This window comes from Corvus brachyrhynchos, unplaced genomic scaffold (genome assembly GCF_000691975.1).
Source record: "Corvus brachyrhynchos isolate BGI_N302 unplaced genomic scaffold, ASM69197v1 scaffold169, whole genome shotgun sequence".
Taxonomy (NCBI): domain Eukaryota; kingdom Metazoa; phylum Chordata; class Aves; order Passeriformes; family Corvidae; genus Corvus; species Corvus brachyrhynchos.
In genome coordinates this window covers 730,064-747,369 of record NW_008240030.1, presented here as the reverse complement: position 1 = coordinate 747,369, position 17,306 = coordinate 730,064, and the positions used below count along the sequence as shown (strand labels likewise).

Genomic DNA, 17,306 nt, shown 5'->3' with positions numbered 1-17,306 from the left:
TGCAGAAAACAGTAAAATATTTTTACACAAGCAGCACTGCTATGCAAATCCTGTTTTGGAAATTCCTACAGTAACTACACTCAGAGTAAGGGCATCTACAGGTTGGTTGCATTTGCACTTAAATCTAAGTAATTAACATGTAAGTGCTGTTTCAAAAGAGACAATTAACTGCCCTCCACCACAAACCAGATGGTTCACCAACATTAACCTCAAAAAGTGTTCAGATTCTCCTTTGACACAGATCAAGGGTTTGGTCACCTCTAAAACACAGTTTCCTATCCCAGCACTTCAGCACAGCCTTGCTGAAGGGCCTTGGCTAACGCTGAGGTTGCCTGTGTACTGTAGGAGCAGAGCCTAAAGAAAATTTCCAAAATCCCAAACAAACAAACAAAAAATCCCCAACTCTATAGATTCCCATTCATCCTATTCATGATCCAGCTGGGGAGGGGGTGGGGGGGGGAGAAGGAAGGAAAAAAAAACCAAACCCAAGCACACACCACATCACCTGGAGCTGAATTAACTTTTACACTGATAAAAACCATTGATCAAAAGTGATATCAAGGTTAGCACAGTCAGCAGGTTCACAGGCATTTTCATTTTGGGGCCTCATTTCAGTTCCCAGGAAGGAGACTACACCAGTCCTGAAGACTTCACAGGACTTCCCACAAGAAAACATCTCCCCTCTGACAGCATCACATGGTGAGGAAATTGTTGAGGGATTTCACTCTTTTGTTTCTGCATTTATTCCTTTTGTTTCTGCATTTATTCCTCAGCATGAAAAGGGAAACCAAGCTAAGGCTTCTTACAAAACATCAGACTCTGCATATTTTGTCACTACCTTACAAATAATAAAGCAGAGAACAGAAACATTATTAAGCTTAAGAAACAACCATGGAGCCATATCCATAAGACTATGCAGACAGTAAGAAAAAAAATGACTCTACCATGAACATTTGGAATAATTTTCATGGTATAAGGAATGGCATATAGAATATCTTTGTCTTAGGGAAGGAAAGGAAGGAAATGGGCAACTAACAAAAAAGCTTAGGTACCTACTTTTGCAGTCATTTTTGCCAGGAGTTCTTGCAAATCCATGATTCCTTGCACCAGACTTAAGAAATCACTGCAGGTTGGGCATGCTCAATAGAGAAAGATTAAAAAGAAACAGAAAAGAAGAGAAGAAAAGACACAATAAACCATAAATAACCAACAATCTATCATACTAGATTTATCTGAATCTGTTTATATGGAATTTTTGCCTTCTGGAAGTCAGCAAATGCAAAAATAACAAGCCTGAAAGTATTATTTTTAAAGCAAAGAAACAATCTGTATGAAAAATCTAAAACAGAGAGAATAAAAAGATTGCTACTTACTGCGATTCAGATTAGGACACTGTGTTATATATCCATTAGGTATAAAGATGATTTTCACATCTTGAATAATACCCTTTGTAAAAGAAGAGAAAACTGGTAATACAGATTACAAACATTCACTTAAATTTGTACAAGCTCTTTCACAAGTCATTTCTTCAGTGGATACAAAAAAAGATTACCAGCTCACTCTACTTGTGAGGAAAATAACTGAAGATAAACAAAATAGAACAACTCCTCCTATCTTTCTGAGTGTTTGGATATTACAGCGATAATACTGCTTTGTCTTTAGTAATCACCAAATATAAGCTGCTTAAACGTCTTTAAATGGGGTGAGACTGGTGAAAAAAGCAGTGAAATAATATCCATTGCTCAAGCCGATGACACACTTTTCCAAAAGACAAAAAGAAAACACAGTAAAACTCTTTATTTTTTTAGCCAAATAAGGCTGTGAAATCAAACACTGAAAAGACAAGTACATAGTGCCAGATGTAAGTAACAGTTTACACTTCCATTGCTTGGTTTCATTAAGCCTCCTAGCTGCTCTGTATCTCAACAGGCAGTTTGGGTAATCGTGCCATCAGCCAGAATTAAATCCTCTCTCTAGCCCAGGCAGATAGAGATGCCCTGTGCAGGACTGGCAGAAGGTCAGAGCCAGTCAGTGCAGGTTGTATGGGGCTCCTAAACCAAACCAGGCATGACAGTGGGGAGGCAGAACCCACAGGTCCAGTGCCTGCTGCACCCTGCACCGTCCCCGCCCTGCAAGGACATCCCCAGTGGAAGCAGCAGATGGCCAGTGTCCCTGCACACCCAGGCCCTAAAGAACCCTGGACACTTCAGACAGTCCAGAAAATGCTGAAGCTTGTGTTTGTTCTTTTAAGCTCAGGATGAAGCTTTTGCTGCATCTTTGACTGTGCAATGTACTTACTTCACAGGATCCACTGGCTTTAATAATGTCGTGGCCACTAAGGGAGAGGAGCAAGGGAAATCAAAGGATCTCTAGTGCTGATATTTGCACTTCCTCTGTTAGTCAGATGTTGTGATGATGCCTTAAGGCATCAGTGACACAGCTCTATGTCCTCACAGACACAGAAAAATTTATTTCATCTGAAAAGAAATTTATCATGGCAGCAGTTACTATCTAATTAAATTACTGATTTGCCAGACTGTGCTTTAATTTTCAGTTAAATTGCAATAGAGTGAATTTTGCAGACCAAGGACATCATCACTTGCTCATAGGCACTCAATCTCCACCCATAAATAGAGGCCTCAGATAGTCCTTAAAGCCTGGCAAGTAACATTTAACATTTATATCATCTGTTAGAAGAGCAGAATGTAATCAGCAAGCACTGTTTCCTGCTTGCTGTCTCATGATCAAATATTAACTGAAAATATTAATAGAGATAACCAGATCACCCTGTCTTTCTTGCATAAGTACATACATTTATTAACCTTTTCATCTATGAGAATAATGAAACCATAAGTAATGAGAAGTAATACTGTCACTGGAAATGGAACATCCTGAAAGCCATTTTACATACTTTCTGTCAGCAGTCATCAGTGAGAAATTAGAAGGTGAGGCATAAAAATATATTTCAAGACTTAAGCCTCTGCAGTGAAAAGCTCAACCAAGAGTAAATGAGATTATGAAGTTCCACCAGACTATATCACCTAACTAATGAGACACCATCCAGAGAGAAGTGATTTTTTTCTTCAGGTTTTTTTTTGTTTGTTTTTGGTTTTTGGGGTTTTTTGTTTGGTTTGGTTTTTGGGTTTTGGGGTTTGGGGGGGGTGGGGGAGGTTGGGGTTTTTTTGTTGGTTTTTTTGTTGTTGTTTTTTTAGGTGCATCGTCAACTTCAAATGTGTTTGTTGCATCAGAGTCATACTGCTCAATTGTCTTTTGGATAGATGCGCATTTATACACAGCCTGAAGAGGAAACACAACTATTTTATGTGTAATTTCTGGCTACATGGAAGCGTATTACTTTGGAAAAACATAAGAATATGAACTTCAGTTCACTAGCACAGATGACTTCTAGGTCTGTAAACCATCTGAAACAGAATTATGATCAAACACAGAAGTAAACTTTCCAAGGGCAGAAATTTTGCTGATGTATTTTTTTAATAGAAAGACTTCATTGTAGGCAAACACTTATTACAGCCATAATTATTGTAACAAATATGAAAAAACTCTGATTATTCCTGCTTCAGCATTAAGTCTAGGCTCCCAAGAGCTTGGATTTTGTCCTTAACAGTGCAATGTCAGTGGTCAAAATCTTTCCAGTTTTTCCCTTCCCAAGCAGACATCACCTTTATGTTATCAATAAAAACATTTGGCTAATGACAATCAAAGCTTCAGCACAGCATCAGGACTTACTAGCTTGAAGAGCCTTCATCTGGTGCAGGCAGATTACCAGCTACAAAATGAAATCCAGGTCTGCAGCACTAAATATCAAGCCCATTCCATGAGAACATAATGGAAAAAGCCCAGTTTATTGCACTTCTCAGATATCTACTAAATAGAACAGTCCTCCCACATTCTGTGAAAAGGCTCATATATTCCATGAGCTCTCCACTTCTGCATTTTCATTTCCTCCATTGCCTTTCATCCTCTTTAAAACCTACTTCTCCCACAGAGATAATGTGAGCCAAACAGCTGTGCAAGTTGCACTGGCCAGCGCTGCGAAAGGCTCTCCGCGGTGGCACCAGCAGACATGCCTGGAACTCCTGTGCCTTGGCAAAGCCATGCCAACACGCCCAGACTTCCACTCCATCAGCACTGTGCTGCTCCACTCAGGGCAGCCATGCCAGGCACCTGAACGCTGCCCTCAGCACTATGTTTAGTTTCACCTTAGTCCATACAACACTGAGTCCAAAATTATTACAGAGGCATATGACTATATAAATTATATACATGATACTGTGCAATAAAAATACCAATATGCTTCTCAAGCACCTAATACACAATCCCCAGACATGAGCAGGATCAATAGAGCCTGCTCTAGTAGTTATGAAAACTACTGTCTTGCAACATAAATCACCTTCTCACCAATGCATTAATAAGCTCATTTCTGCAGTAGCTCTTTGGGGGGACCCTTAGGGGGAAGGGTTCTCCTCAGCAATAAAGCAAATTCTGCAGGTAATTCTGATCCTGGCAGCAATCAGATCCATCCTAGAGAGTGTTCCATGGATATCTGGCAGCACTCTTTTTCTCCATTCAGTTGCATTTGCTTCAGCTTCCTAACCTGATGATAATGGTATTCTCTAGCCCTGAAACAAACCCTGAGTTTCTGTGGCTGTCCTGGCTCTGTCCAGCACAGAGTTAATTTCTGCAGTAGCTGGGAGGGAGCATGGCTGGAACATGGTGATTATTCTACAGCATCTCATACCATTGCAGGAGGCAGGGGAAGGGACTCTCTCTTCCATGGAGAAAGAGTTCCTTATGGTCAAGAAAATGTGGAGGAGGGAGCCATCCGGTACCATCTATTATCAGGAATGTTTATCTGGGTAAATAATTTCTTTTCCTATACCTTTTGTTAATAATATTGTTGCTGTTACTGTTCATTTTCTTATCTCATCACTCCTTCCAGTAATTTTTTCTTATCTACACCCATCATCTTCACCTTTTGTGTCTCTCATTCTGAACTCCATTCCATCACAGGGAGGAGGGGGAAGGAAAGGAGGAGTGAGAAATCAAGGTGTGATTTGGTGGGATTTGAGAGACTCCTGGTGGGAGGTTACTGAATTGGGGAGTACCATTCATAAACCACGACAGCCTTAATTTATCCATCTCTTATTCTACACCACTTATGTCCCACCCAGATCCTACACCCTCCAACTATATAGATACAGATACATAAATATACACAGTCACAGGTATCATTTCTATAGTCAGTCAAATCCCCTTGTGGTACACATTGTTTCCCTGTCTCTGCATTACCCACCCAGGACCCAGGTCCTCCTGCCATGGAGCGGTTTGCCTTTGCTCAAGTTGCTCCTCTCTGGAGTCACCATAGCATTCTTCTTGCAAATACTGTCACTTTATCAGAGTCCTGTAGCTGTTCAGGGGTGAACTCCCAAAACACTGGAGAATTTCTCTAAATACCAGCCCATTTACTCCCACGTTCCATGACATTCATGATTATTGCCCCTCGGGGCAGATCTCTGAATGAACCTCCCAGAAATCTCTGTCCTGACTCTAAACATGGTACTGTAGACCATACTGAGAAAACACAGCAGACATTGCAACAAGAACATGCTTTCCTTAACATCCAAATGAAATTCAAAATTCTCAAAAGCTGTTTAACAGGCCTGAAGGAGGGAATGGGGATGAAAAGCTGTGGAAAATCATCCTCCCCTCTTTGCCCCACAGACTGGTTATGATTATTAATGGACTCCCCACATAAGCACCTGAGGTAAGGGTAGGAGAGCAACACTGAACACACATCCAAAATGATGTTATCAAGTCATAAGCAGATATCACACAGTACAGCAACAAAGCAATCCTGATCCCTCTCCCTACACTGAAAAAGAACATAGCGAGGGGCACATCAGGGAACAGATACAGGCTTAGGCATCACACCCACATGAACAAGCCAAGCAACATTGTGGCCAGTGCTCCATACCTAATACCACAGAAGCTTAAATCAAATTAGCTTTCAACGTGCTCAGGCTCTGTTATTTCCACCCTTCGTACCACACATTGGCCACCAGTTAAGGCTGTCCTGCTTTAGGAATGATACTCCCCAGTTCAGTATCCCCACCAAGACTCTCCCAAGCCCCAGGCTGTTCTCTCTCAATCCCCTTTCTCTACCCCTCCCTGCTGTGATAGGAAGGGGTTGAGAACTGGAGGCACAAAAGGTGAAGATCACAGAGCGATGAGATAAAAAAATTAACAGTAACAGTATCAGTAACAAAAGGTATAGAAAGGTACTATTCACACAACAAGCATTCCCAGTAATAACAATACTGGATGGCTCCTTCCACTGTGTTTTCTCGACCAGAAGGAACTCTTTCTCCTTGGAAGAGAAGGTGTTCTCCTCACCCCCTGCAATTGCATGAGGGGGTATAGAATAACCTCCATGTCCCAGCCATGCTCCCTCCCAGCTACTGCGAAAATTAACCCTGTCCTGGACAGAGTCGGGACAGCTGCACAAACAAACCTGAAGGGTCAGCACATAGCTTTCAAACTAAGTAGTTCATGGGATTGCCTTCAAAGCCAACAGAAAAGCTCTCCTAAGCCTGCTCCAAACTTGCTCCCACCACTGCTGTGCTACAACCACTGTCTTGGCTGAATTCCGAGTGCTTGGCCATGTCAGGCAAGTTACAACCAGCAAGAGATACCAGGAGCAAGGGGTGAGACTTCAGTTCCCCTGATAACACCACAGAGCACTTCATTCCCCAGCACGGCCACAGGTACAGCAGGACTGCTTGTGGAATAATCACTGTAAATAATGATGTGGAACAAAAGCACAGACACAAAAAATTGCTGCTGCTGGACAGTGACTTAGGACTATCATACCCCCTCCTGCCCCTTCTGATATACCAAAGAATTAAAACCTAATATAGGTATGAGAATATGACCAAAATGTGCTTTAATGCTACTCGTTTATGGAGAGAAACAACAATTAATTATCATTAAAATAAGAAAACTTCAGGAATGGCAGAGACGATATTCAGAACAGTATCCAGTGCTTTTCCCTATGCACATTTTCATGGCTCCAACACACATACAAAAATGCTAATTCTTTTTTAATGCTCTTATTTCCCTGCAGATCTCTGTTTACATTAAGGAAAATATATCTATTTTTTTATATGCTGAAACAGTGATACAAATTGCTCTGAAAAAGAAAGGGAGATCCTGCTGAGCATATAAATACATGGAAAGAGATGTGTACTCTTCACAGACTGGCAAAATCCCAAGTTTTTGCAATGAGTAACATAAAAAAGTAAGACTTCTGAAACTCTCAAGCAGGATTAAAAAAAACACAACCAATTATATTTCTGCCCTGAAGAAAGTTAGTAAAATATTCAAGCATGCATAAAGCAAAGTAAGGCACTTGTCGGCTTTCATTATGATCAATAAAAATTGTCAGTTCATTAGCATATCATTAGCTACCCTGCTGTTTCCAAAGTGTTAACACGTAGAAATATTAATTTACAAACATATAATATCCCAGAGTTCTGAGGCTCTGACTGCCTGCATAAAATAAGAATTTAAGACGGGCGACTCCAGTATAACTTCTTCCTTTTTCCTGTGTAGCTATAAACATATGTTTACCATCTGTGGAATAGTGGGAAGCAGCTGAGGTAAAAAACCAACAGCTGTAGAATAAAATAATACTATCAATTTCACTTCACAGTGACAGCTCAGCTGCTGGAGGATGAAATGCACTCTAGGTTCAGCGCAACCCTCAGACTATCATTTAAGTTAAAACTTGGCTTTTACCTCTGTTTCACAATTAAAATTGTTACCTACTATGCTGAAGTAAGTTTAGCATAATTGTCCTAGCTTGTTGGAAATCTGGGGACTTTGGGGAGACATCCTCAGAAAAGAGGCAACTTGTAAAATTGTCTTAGGAACTGACGGCTTCACAGGGAAGCCGAGTGGGTGGTAAATCACCGTGGCAACAAATCCATGCCCAGACTGAGGATAGGTAGATTGGCCTATTGCTGCTCTATAGACTCCTTTCACAGATGAACACTTGCACTGTGGCTTGTTATCCAAAACTGGAATAAATACCAGAAACTTTTACCTTGTAAACAAGCTGTTTACAAACTGTCCACAGTTCCTACCAAACTTCATACGTATCATACTGCATGAGTCTCAGACAACTGATTGGAAGTATCTTGTTGACCCATCATTACTTTCCTTCTTCCCGTGCCATGTCATATCTGCTTACCTTAAAGAAACCATGTTTCCTGTTTCTCTGTCCGAGCCATAAATTGCTTTCAGGTGTCAAATTTGTTTCTGGGGGATCAATGACACGTTCATAAATCCTGTAGAGGGAATACATTGCATTTACTTGGATTTTCTCTTTCCTCTGAAAACTTCCTTGACAACATAAGGTAACAATAAAAGATGGAAAACAGAACCAAAAATAAAACCCCTAAAAAATTTTCATTAAACACAGTATTTATCACTGATCATGGTGAAGAAATTATGTTACAACTTTAAAATAAAAAATAAATAAAATCACAGATATATGAAGACTCCACAAAAATGAAACTCTCCTTGTACAGCTGTGCAGCACTAGACTAAAGAAATACAATGCCAGAACCCACCACAGTAGGGAAAAAAATAAAATAGGACCATCCTAGTCTAGGGATGTCTTTCAAAATCTACCCTACCTAGAGAAAAATTGCAATCACACACAAGATCCAACCAAATCCAACAACCCCTTGGGGCTTTCAGACTGGTCAGAATTTTGAATAGACTTCACAAAAAAACTTTATGCTGCTCCACTCCCTTTTTTTCTTCCCTCTTTATTTGTGTCATTCATCCTTGCACATGGCACTTTCTCCCCTTGTTACTGAATTTGCTCAGGCAGGGTGGTCACGTGTGAGGCCTCAAAGGTCTGACACAGAATGAGACCTCATTATATATGCCTGGTCCATAACCAACCTTTATGTACTGCATTAACTCGCACATGACTGCAGCAATCTGCATACCAAATTTCTAAAATTAACTCATGAGAAAATGCTGTAACACAATTTTTAAATTAACAAAGTATTTGGAATTCTAAAAAGGCTTTGCTTGGGGTTTTGTTTGTTCATTTTTAGAAAAGCTGTAATGAAGTTTCCATAACAACTTTTCCAGGAACACAGGCCGCTACAATGATACCATTTCAGAACATGAAAAATTCAAGGCCAGAGTTACTGACCGTGGATTCTCATATTGCCATGTCACATCAGAGGGAGCCATGAACTTACTGCTTCGTAACAAAAACAGCATGCTTAACAAGGATTATGGAGGAGATGATGAAATCTTTTTCTATTACTGTCCAGTGTACAGGGAGTATGAATTGCTGTGTAATCACACCAGTGTGACAGCCAAGAGAAGAACCTTTGAGTCTGCCAAGACCCTTAGCTTAAAGAGGTGAAATTATCTGTGGTCAAATTATTTTTCTTTCTTTAAAGCTATGGCTTTTAGAAAATGAACACATGAAAAACGAACACCAAAAAAAAACAGAAGTCAATCAACTGAACTTATCACACAGTTATCTTCCCAATTACACTCCAGGTGCTTCTAGCAGAGGCTCACTAAGTGTAATCAGTGATTTTTCGTGTTGTACTTGCTATGGGTATTGGGTTTATATTGCAAGGGTTTGGTGGCAGAGGACTGCAAGAAAAGCTGCCAGAAACATCCCCCATGTCTGGCAGAGCCAAGGCCAGCCAGCTCCAGGATGGATCCAGCACTGGCCAAGGCTGAGTCCATCACTTATGGTGGCAGCACCTCTGGAATAACATATCTGAGAAAGGAGAATAGTTACTGAGCAACAGCAATTCCATCTAGGGAGAGGGGCGAGAACATGTGAGAGAAACAGCTCTGCAGACACCCAGGTCAGTGCAGAAGGAGGGGGAGAAGATGCTCCAGGCACAGGAGCAGAGATTCCATGGGGAGGCAGCTGTTCCCCTGCAGTTCTATTCCCCATCCCCTCTGTGCCATCTGTGGGGAGGAGGCAGAGAAACATCAGGAGCGAAGGTAAGCACAGGAAGAAGAAAAGAGTGGGTGGAAGATATTTGGTTTTACTTCTCATTACCCTACTCTGATTTAACTGGTAACAAATTACACTAATTTCCCCAAGTAGTCTGTTTTGCCCACAACTGTAACTGGTGAGTGATCTCTCTCTGCCCTTATCTAGATCCACAAGCCTTTCATTATCTTCTTCTCTCCCTTGTCCAGTTGAGGAAGGGAGTGACAGAGTGGCTTTGATGGGCACCTGGTGTCCAGCCAGGGTCAAACCCACCATATCACATTATTGGAAAATTCATATATTTGCAGAGGTCTGGAATAACATCCCAGTATTAAAGAACTTCTAGAAAGATCTAAAAAGTTATGTCAAAGTACAGAGTCCTACATTCCACACACTTTTGCTTATCAAAACAAGGAGTAAACCATTTGTCAAGATGAAACAGAAGCAATATAGAAAACTAAAGGCTAACACTACATTTTTTTAAAGAAACAACAAGAAAGATCTCAAACCTAAGGACAAAACAGTGATATGAAAATTACAGCTTAAGAATGTGAGTACAGGAGTCAGAAGACTTCTTGTAATACTCATAATTTCATTGCTAAAGTTTATTATCATTATCATCAGCCCTAACTCATCACATTTCATGAGCATGATACATTCAGTGCTCTAGGAAATTCTTCTCTCTACTATTTAGTTAGGTCTATCTATAAAATTACCATGCTGAGCTGTTTTACCTGTCCGAACAGCAAACAAGACGATATTCTTTTAAAGCAGGTTTTGAGAATTACAGGAATCTTGCATGCACTGTATCAATAATTTAAAGTGTAAGTAGAGGCCTCCTGTCATACCTCATGCAAAACTGAACTACACAAATGCAGAACTGCTGCAAAATACTGAACGAGGAACAAAGAATTGACATGGTCCCTGAGCATGAGCTCCTTAAGAGCACGTGCTCTAAACTGCTCTATCATATTAGGAATTTATCTTTGTATATATAGCACAGCTTTATTCATAATTTTGGTTAATAATGCCCTCGCTGGAAAATTTCTCATCTCCTAAAAAGACTAGTTGATATTCAATGAATAACTCTATTTCTGCTAATAGATAAAATCCCAGTGCTGACCAGGTTCAACAACACTACTTACTGAAGAATATTTCATTTTTATTCACCTGGCCTAGTTAAAGTTGATAAAGGAACTCTACAATATCTATCTGCAATTGCATATTAAAAAAAAAAAATCAAAACCTGACATTGTTATATGACAGTTCAACAGTAGCAAGTTAGGAAGACAAATCAGAGACAGGTTAATGTGGCTTATCTTGTCTTTTCTGATGATTTAACACCCTTTCAACCTACGTGGAAAGGGCTGTAGTGACCTTCTTCCTAGTCTCTTCACAAAGTGTCATCAGTAAGACACGAAAGCTCAAGATTCCTCTACTGTTCTACTCCACTCTTTCAACCTTCCTGGAAAGGGCTGTAGTGACCTTCTTCCTAGTCTCTTCACAAAGTGTCATCAGTAAGACACGAAAGCTCAAGATTCCTCTACTGTTCTACTCTAATTCAAATTACATTTCTGAAGCTGGTACTTACCTGAAATTAAGGGCTTAATTAAAGTTAGTTTGTGCCTTATTCCACATACATCAACAAGGCCAGTTTGTTTTCTTTTCCAGAGATGTGCCCATGAAGTAACAGTCTTAGGAGTTAAGAGGGCGCATGAGATGTAGATCGGTCCTTGATTATCTTTTTATGTCAAAAGATGTTCTGGTTGACACCATTTGATTTACAAACTATATGAATTTACTTTATTATTGTATACTGTTAAATATCAGCAAAAAAAAAAAGCCCTGGCAAGTATACACACAACATATTGCTACTCCTGTAAGCCCCTCTATACTCTTGGGAAATTGAAAAGGTCAAAAAAGCACATCCGTTAAAAAAAAACATTTTTAAAAAAATCAAAACAAAACAAAGAAACTCCAAACAAACAAAACAAAAAAACCCCCCACATTAAGCTTCCACATCACTCACTTTCCCTTACTTGACTTTCTGGGCTGAGGTGTGTCACCTTCTATGGCTTTATACCCGTGTGACCAATACTCTGTATTTGGCATATGAATAGCTAAATTATACACTTCAGCTTATGAAGCACTGGTCTAGAGCTCCTTGGAGACCCATTTCCAACACATTTGGCTTTGATACCAACACAGAGAAATGCACAATACACTTCACAAGAAAAGGAATGCTCAGAAAGAGGGCTCAGGGGAACTATGGTCACTAAAACTGCTGCAGACTGAATAGCCCCTCCAACATGAGGAGACCCAGGTCTCCAGGTTAATGGAAGCTCTACTACGTACTTCAGGCTTTCAGATTTATGATTGCTGCACTCACTTTCCAGGAGAAAGCTTGATTTGCCCCTACTTTGTGCCAACATCTTTCAAAGAAGCTAAACCATAGAACCTGGCTAATAGAACAATGAACCAATCCTACTGTCTTGAAACACTCATACTCAGAATACATTCGCTAACCACTGACCAGATTAGCAAAATATAGTAAGAAAAACACCTGTTAATCAAAAAATACCCATTATATTCTCATGGTTTGTATCTGTATTTCTACCCTATCTGCACACTTTGATTAATTAAGCATTCTTGTGCAATCACCAGAAACACCTCTCTCGTGGACACATGTCCAAACAGGCGTCTCTGCCATAATGAGGACAATATGCAGAAAATAGAATATCTATAAAATAATCAGTGGATTCCTGAAAGGAGGCATAATTAAAATATTTGCATCCTAATATACACACACATATCTTGGTCTGCATAGAGGAAGAACTTCTCTAGAAATCAAGCTCTGTTGGACAAGGAGACAGCTCCCTTCCACATCCTCAATATAATTTTTTTTTTAGCATCTTTGTACTGTGTAAATATACAATGGTATAAAGGTATATATCTAATACAGAAAAAAAAAGGGAAATACCCTCATTTTATACATGTGCAGACTGAAATACAGACAGGCTGATTAACCAAGATCACAAAGACGGAGTCTCTGCCCAAGATCTAAGCCTTTAGACTGGCCATGACTGAGGCTTCTTCATTGCCTCACACACTGGGTCACACTCCCTCTGGAAAAAATGTGACATGGAATTGTCTCTTGCAGTGGAGATGACTTCTTACACACAACTTTCACAAGCAAAAGTTAACACTTGAAGAGTATTTCCACTTTTGTGGAGATGCAGCTCTACATCACACATACAGTATTTGCCATGCCAGAAGCATTTTTGAAATTGCTGCAATATTCATGCAGAACATGAAAATAAACTTTATGTCTGCTCACATTCGGATACATCAGCCAACATGGACTGATCAGGAGGTGCCACTGCCTAAAATTCTGAACCATAAAATAGACTGCAACTCAAAAGTCACCACAAAGCACCACACCAAATCATGAGGTCTTCAAATTCTTCCATGTCTAAAATATGAGTAGGTTACTAAAATAGGAACGTGCCTTCTTCTACTTGCAGGCTGCATATGAAAACCCTGAGATTAGCCCAGTTGGCTAGAACATGGTGCTAAATAACACCAGAGTTGAAGGTTTGATCCTCTTATGGGCCATTCACTTAAGAGCTGGACTCCGGTCCTTGTGGGTCCCTTCCAACTCAGAATATTCTGTGGAATTTGTGAACACACACAGCCCTGAACTGCATTAATCAGGCTTAAAACAGAGATTTAGACTGTGAGGGTATAAAAGCCCAGGGCTTCCTTTTTTTGGGGTCCCTCCTCAGAGGGAAGCTATAAATTTCCATGTAGAAAACAGGTGTTGAATTCATCACACCCAATTTTAAATGTCTCAAAAGTTCATACCTACAGTGGAGCTAGTTCTCTAGGCTCACTTATTTAATGAAGTGTTTCTAGGGTGTGATTCATCTCACAGTAAATTAATCACTCTCTGAAGGCCCCTCCAACAGCTGCACAGGAGCCCCTCCTGACATCAGGGTGAATCATCAAAACAGACTTTTGCAATTCAAAGCCTGATGCTCAAAAATTACACTCTCTTGCACCCATTCATTACCCTGTATACATCCATCTGGATCTTCAGATCCTTTAAATGTACTGAAGGGTATAGAAAAGTTCTGTTCATGGCAGTCTTTGAAACAGCACTCTCAACTTCTGTAAAGAAAGTCAGAGGAGAGAAGGAAGTTCCCCATTTTGCATCAATCTTTTTCCTAACCTAATTTGCAGGGGTGTTGACCACCTTTGACCCTTGCTATCATCTCCAGCTGAGCCTGCAAAAACGTAGTACACCTCTGAAATAGCAAGTGAGGCCTCCTAACACAGCCCATTGTATAAAAATAATCAGCAGCTTCAAGCAGTTTGTCCAACGTGTTCTCTGAACCCACCTGCATAGAGAAACTGATTGATTGTATCAGTTCCTAGCTTTAAGGTGCAATATTGGCATTTGTCTTTCTATCTGTTCTTCCAAAGAGATTAAGAATTCATTCTAAAAATAAATACTAGGGTATCTTTACGTGTTTCTCTTTCAACCCATTTTCTATGTGCTTCCCAATGAAAATGTGTCAATACCAATGTGATTGGATTTTCTCGATAGTGCTTACAGATAGGATGCATTATTTGACATGCCTTCAGTTCTGGAAAAACTAACTGAATTATTCACTCCATTTCCAGTGGGTTTTTTTCAGAAAAATAAACTTCCCGAGAGAAATTTTGATTTTTTTGGTGCTATCTCCTCTGCCATAGTATAGGAGTTCACAACCACTTAACAGAGGAAAGCAATTTAGATTAAAATCTTGGAGTATGAGGAAAGCCTTTTCTTATTAAATTCTGAATATACAATAGTAAGTGCCAGCTATTTAATCAAGTTATTGTACAGCTTTCGGAGAAAAAAAATAGGTCTCCAGTAACAGCACATGTTAGGTAAAAGACTCAAGAGTGCATACTCAGTTTACGTTCTCTTCAAGGTCTGTCACCCAAATGATTTCATTGATTTTCCTGTATAATCACAGAGAAAGTTAATGTACTCTATTTTTCATTACTCATATTATATATTTCATTATTCATTTTAATTATTCCAAATACAAATCCAAATTTAAAAATAAAAATTCACCTAAATAAAATTCTATTTTAAAAATTCTCCTTTTTTTCATTCAAGAAAATTTCAGAGTAACTAACAAAATGGAAACGACACAAACGCAAGTGACGATGGTTACAACACGTTTCACCGTCAGGTTTAGGTGTTTATTCTCCACACATCAATTGAGTAAGGGTGAATTCACAGATATATTATCTGCCTGTGTGGGGCTTTCATTACAAAATATATTATGCTCTTTAGTTTCCTATAAATATATCCATGAATTTGATCAGCATTTCTTAAGCACTAAACTAAAACAAATCATCATTATCGATGCAAAGCAGAGGACTGGACCCATTATATGACGCAGCAGTGGCCCCATGAAGGACAGAAATGCATCTGTTGCCTCTATGGCAGCTTTCATCTGGAGAACATGAGGCAGATTGCAACACCTTTACAAACAAGGTCAATATTATGAACTTTTTTGCAAATGACAAAACAGATACAAATGGTTCCTGACAACAACAGTGTAAAGAGTGTCTATGCCCTAACAGCCTGTCTACAAGGCTGCAGTGTTTACCCATCTTCATATAACAAAAACAGCACTTCTGAAGGTGCAAAAAACCCAGAAAATAGGTTGAGTGAGACACTAAGCAGAGATGAAATTTGGCCATTTGTTTAGGGTTGTCAAGAGTTGCAGAGAAAAAAAAAATAGCCAAACTATGAGGTCAACTGTATCTTACATGTGATGGATCCAGAGCAGGGATTTTAGTGTCAAGACAGCTGGTTTGATACCCAAAAAGTTATCACACTTCTCAGCTTTGGCAACTGCTGCTTTTGGCTAGGACAGACTTAATTTTCTTCAAAGCAGCTGGTATAGTGCCATGTGTTGGATTTGTGACCAAAACAGTGTGGGTACCACACCCATGGTTCTACCTGATGTTCAGCAGTGCTTGCACAGTGTCAGGGCCTTTTCTGCTCCTCACACTGACCCACCAGCAATGGGGCTGGGAGCACACAAGAACCTGGGAGGGCACACAGCCAGGACAGCAGACCCCAGCTGACCCAAGGGATACCCCATGCCATACCACATCACACTTAGCAATACAAGCTGGGGGAAAACAGAAGGGGGATGGGGATGTTAGGAGTTATGGCATTTGTCTTCCCAAGTAACCACGATGTGAGACAAAGCCCTGCTTTTTCCAGGAAAACAGCTAAACACCTGCCAGCTGATAGGAGATGTGAATTAATTCTTTATTTTGCTTTGCTTTACCTGTTAAATTGGCTTTATTTCAACACACCTTTCCCCCCCTGCACTTTCATCCTTCTGAATCTCTTCCCCATCCCACTGCAGAGGCAGCAGCTGTGTGGTGCTCAGCTGCCTAACAGCACTAAACCACACAGCAACCTTTTTCTTTCAGGTAAATCTGAGCTCAATAGCATGTGGCTCCTGGCCCTGACATTGCCCATAAAACTTGTCCATAATCTACAGGTAGCAGAAGCACAAGAGCAGTGTCCTTGTCACAGGTTTTGGTGAAGATGATGATTTTTGCCATATTCAGCAGAACTTAAGGTCAAAAGAATTCTTCCTCTGAAGTGCTGAGGTGAATGTCATCTACATATACAGACTTTTCTTATAAAAATCAGTGTGCACAACTTCTATGGATTAATGTGAATTCAGGACTTTAAACATCTCTATAATAGAGCTGAGAGCTACATAGATCAAATGCCACTTTTCAAACAAATATCTGACTCTCCAAAGGCATTTTAGCATCTCTCTACCACTTGTGAGTAACTATTACTATCTGGCTACTGGAGCATAAAACACATAGCAGTAGGGTTTTTATGGTGCACACAAATATCCACTTGTCATGGGTTAGCAAGCATAGTCCCGGAAGTGATGTTCTTGCAAAGGGGTGATTACAGCTTCCTCTGTGACCTGACAGAAACAGTAATGAGTATTTTAGACCAAACCTCTACACCACTACAGTCAAGGAGACAAATATAAATGAGACAATAATAAAATTCACAGGGTCCCTAAAAGACACTCTTTAACCTCAGCAAGCTTTGAAGCTCAGGTTCTAAACCAGAACACTGAATAAAGCAAACTGTTAACAAGAAAGCTAAAAGCACAGCACACTCATTTGTTAC

The 17,306-nt window shown here is 40.0% G+C and overlaps 1 protein-coding gene across 2 annotated transcripts in view; it reads right to left on the bottom strand.

The window, feature by feature from the left end:
• Positions 1–17,306, bottom strand: part of NELL1 (neural EGFL like 1) — a 294,743-nt gene that overhangs the window by 225,306 nt on the left and 52,131 nt on the right. For both annotated transcript variants that reach the window (XM_017743660.1, XM_017743662.1), the window contains exons 4-6: positions 8,273–8,369; positions 1,374–1,446; positions 1,057–1,139 (exon numbers count right to left, since the gene is read on the bottom strand). In XM_017743660.1, the coding sequence (XP_017599149.1) occupies positions 1,057–1,139; positions 1,374–1,446; positions 8,273–8,369 (253 nt within the window). The remainder of the gene's footprint in view (positions 1–1,056; positions 1,140–1,373; positions 1,447–8,272; positions 8,370–17,306) is intronic.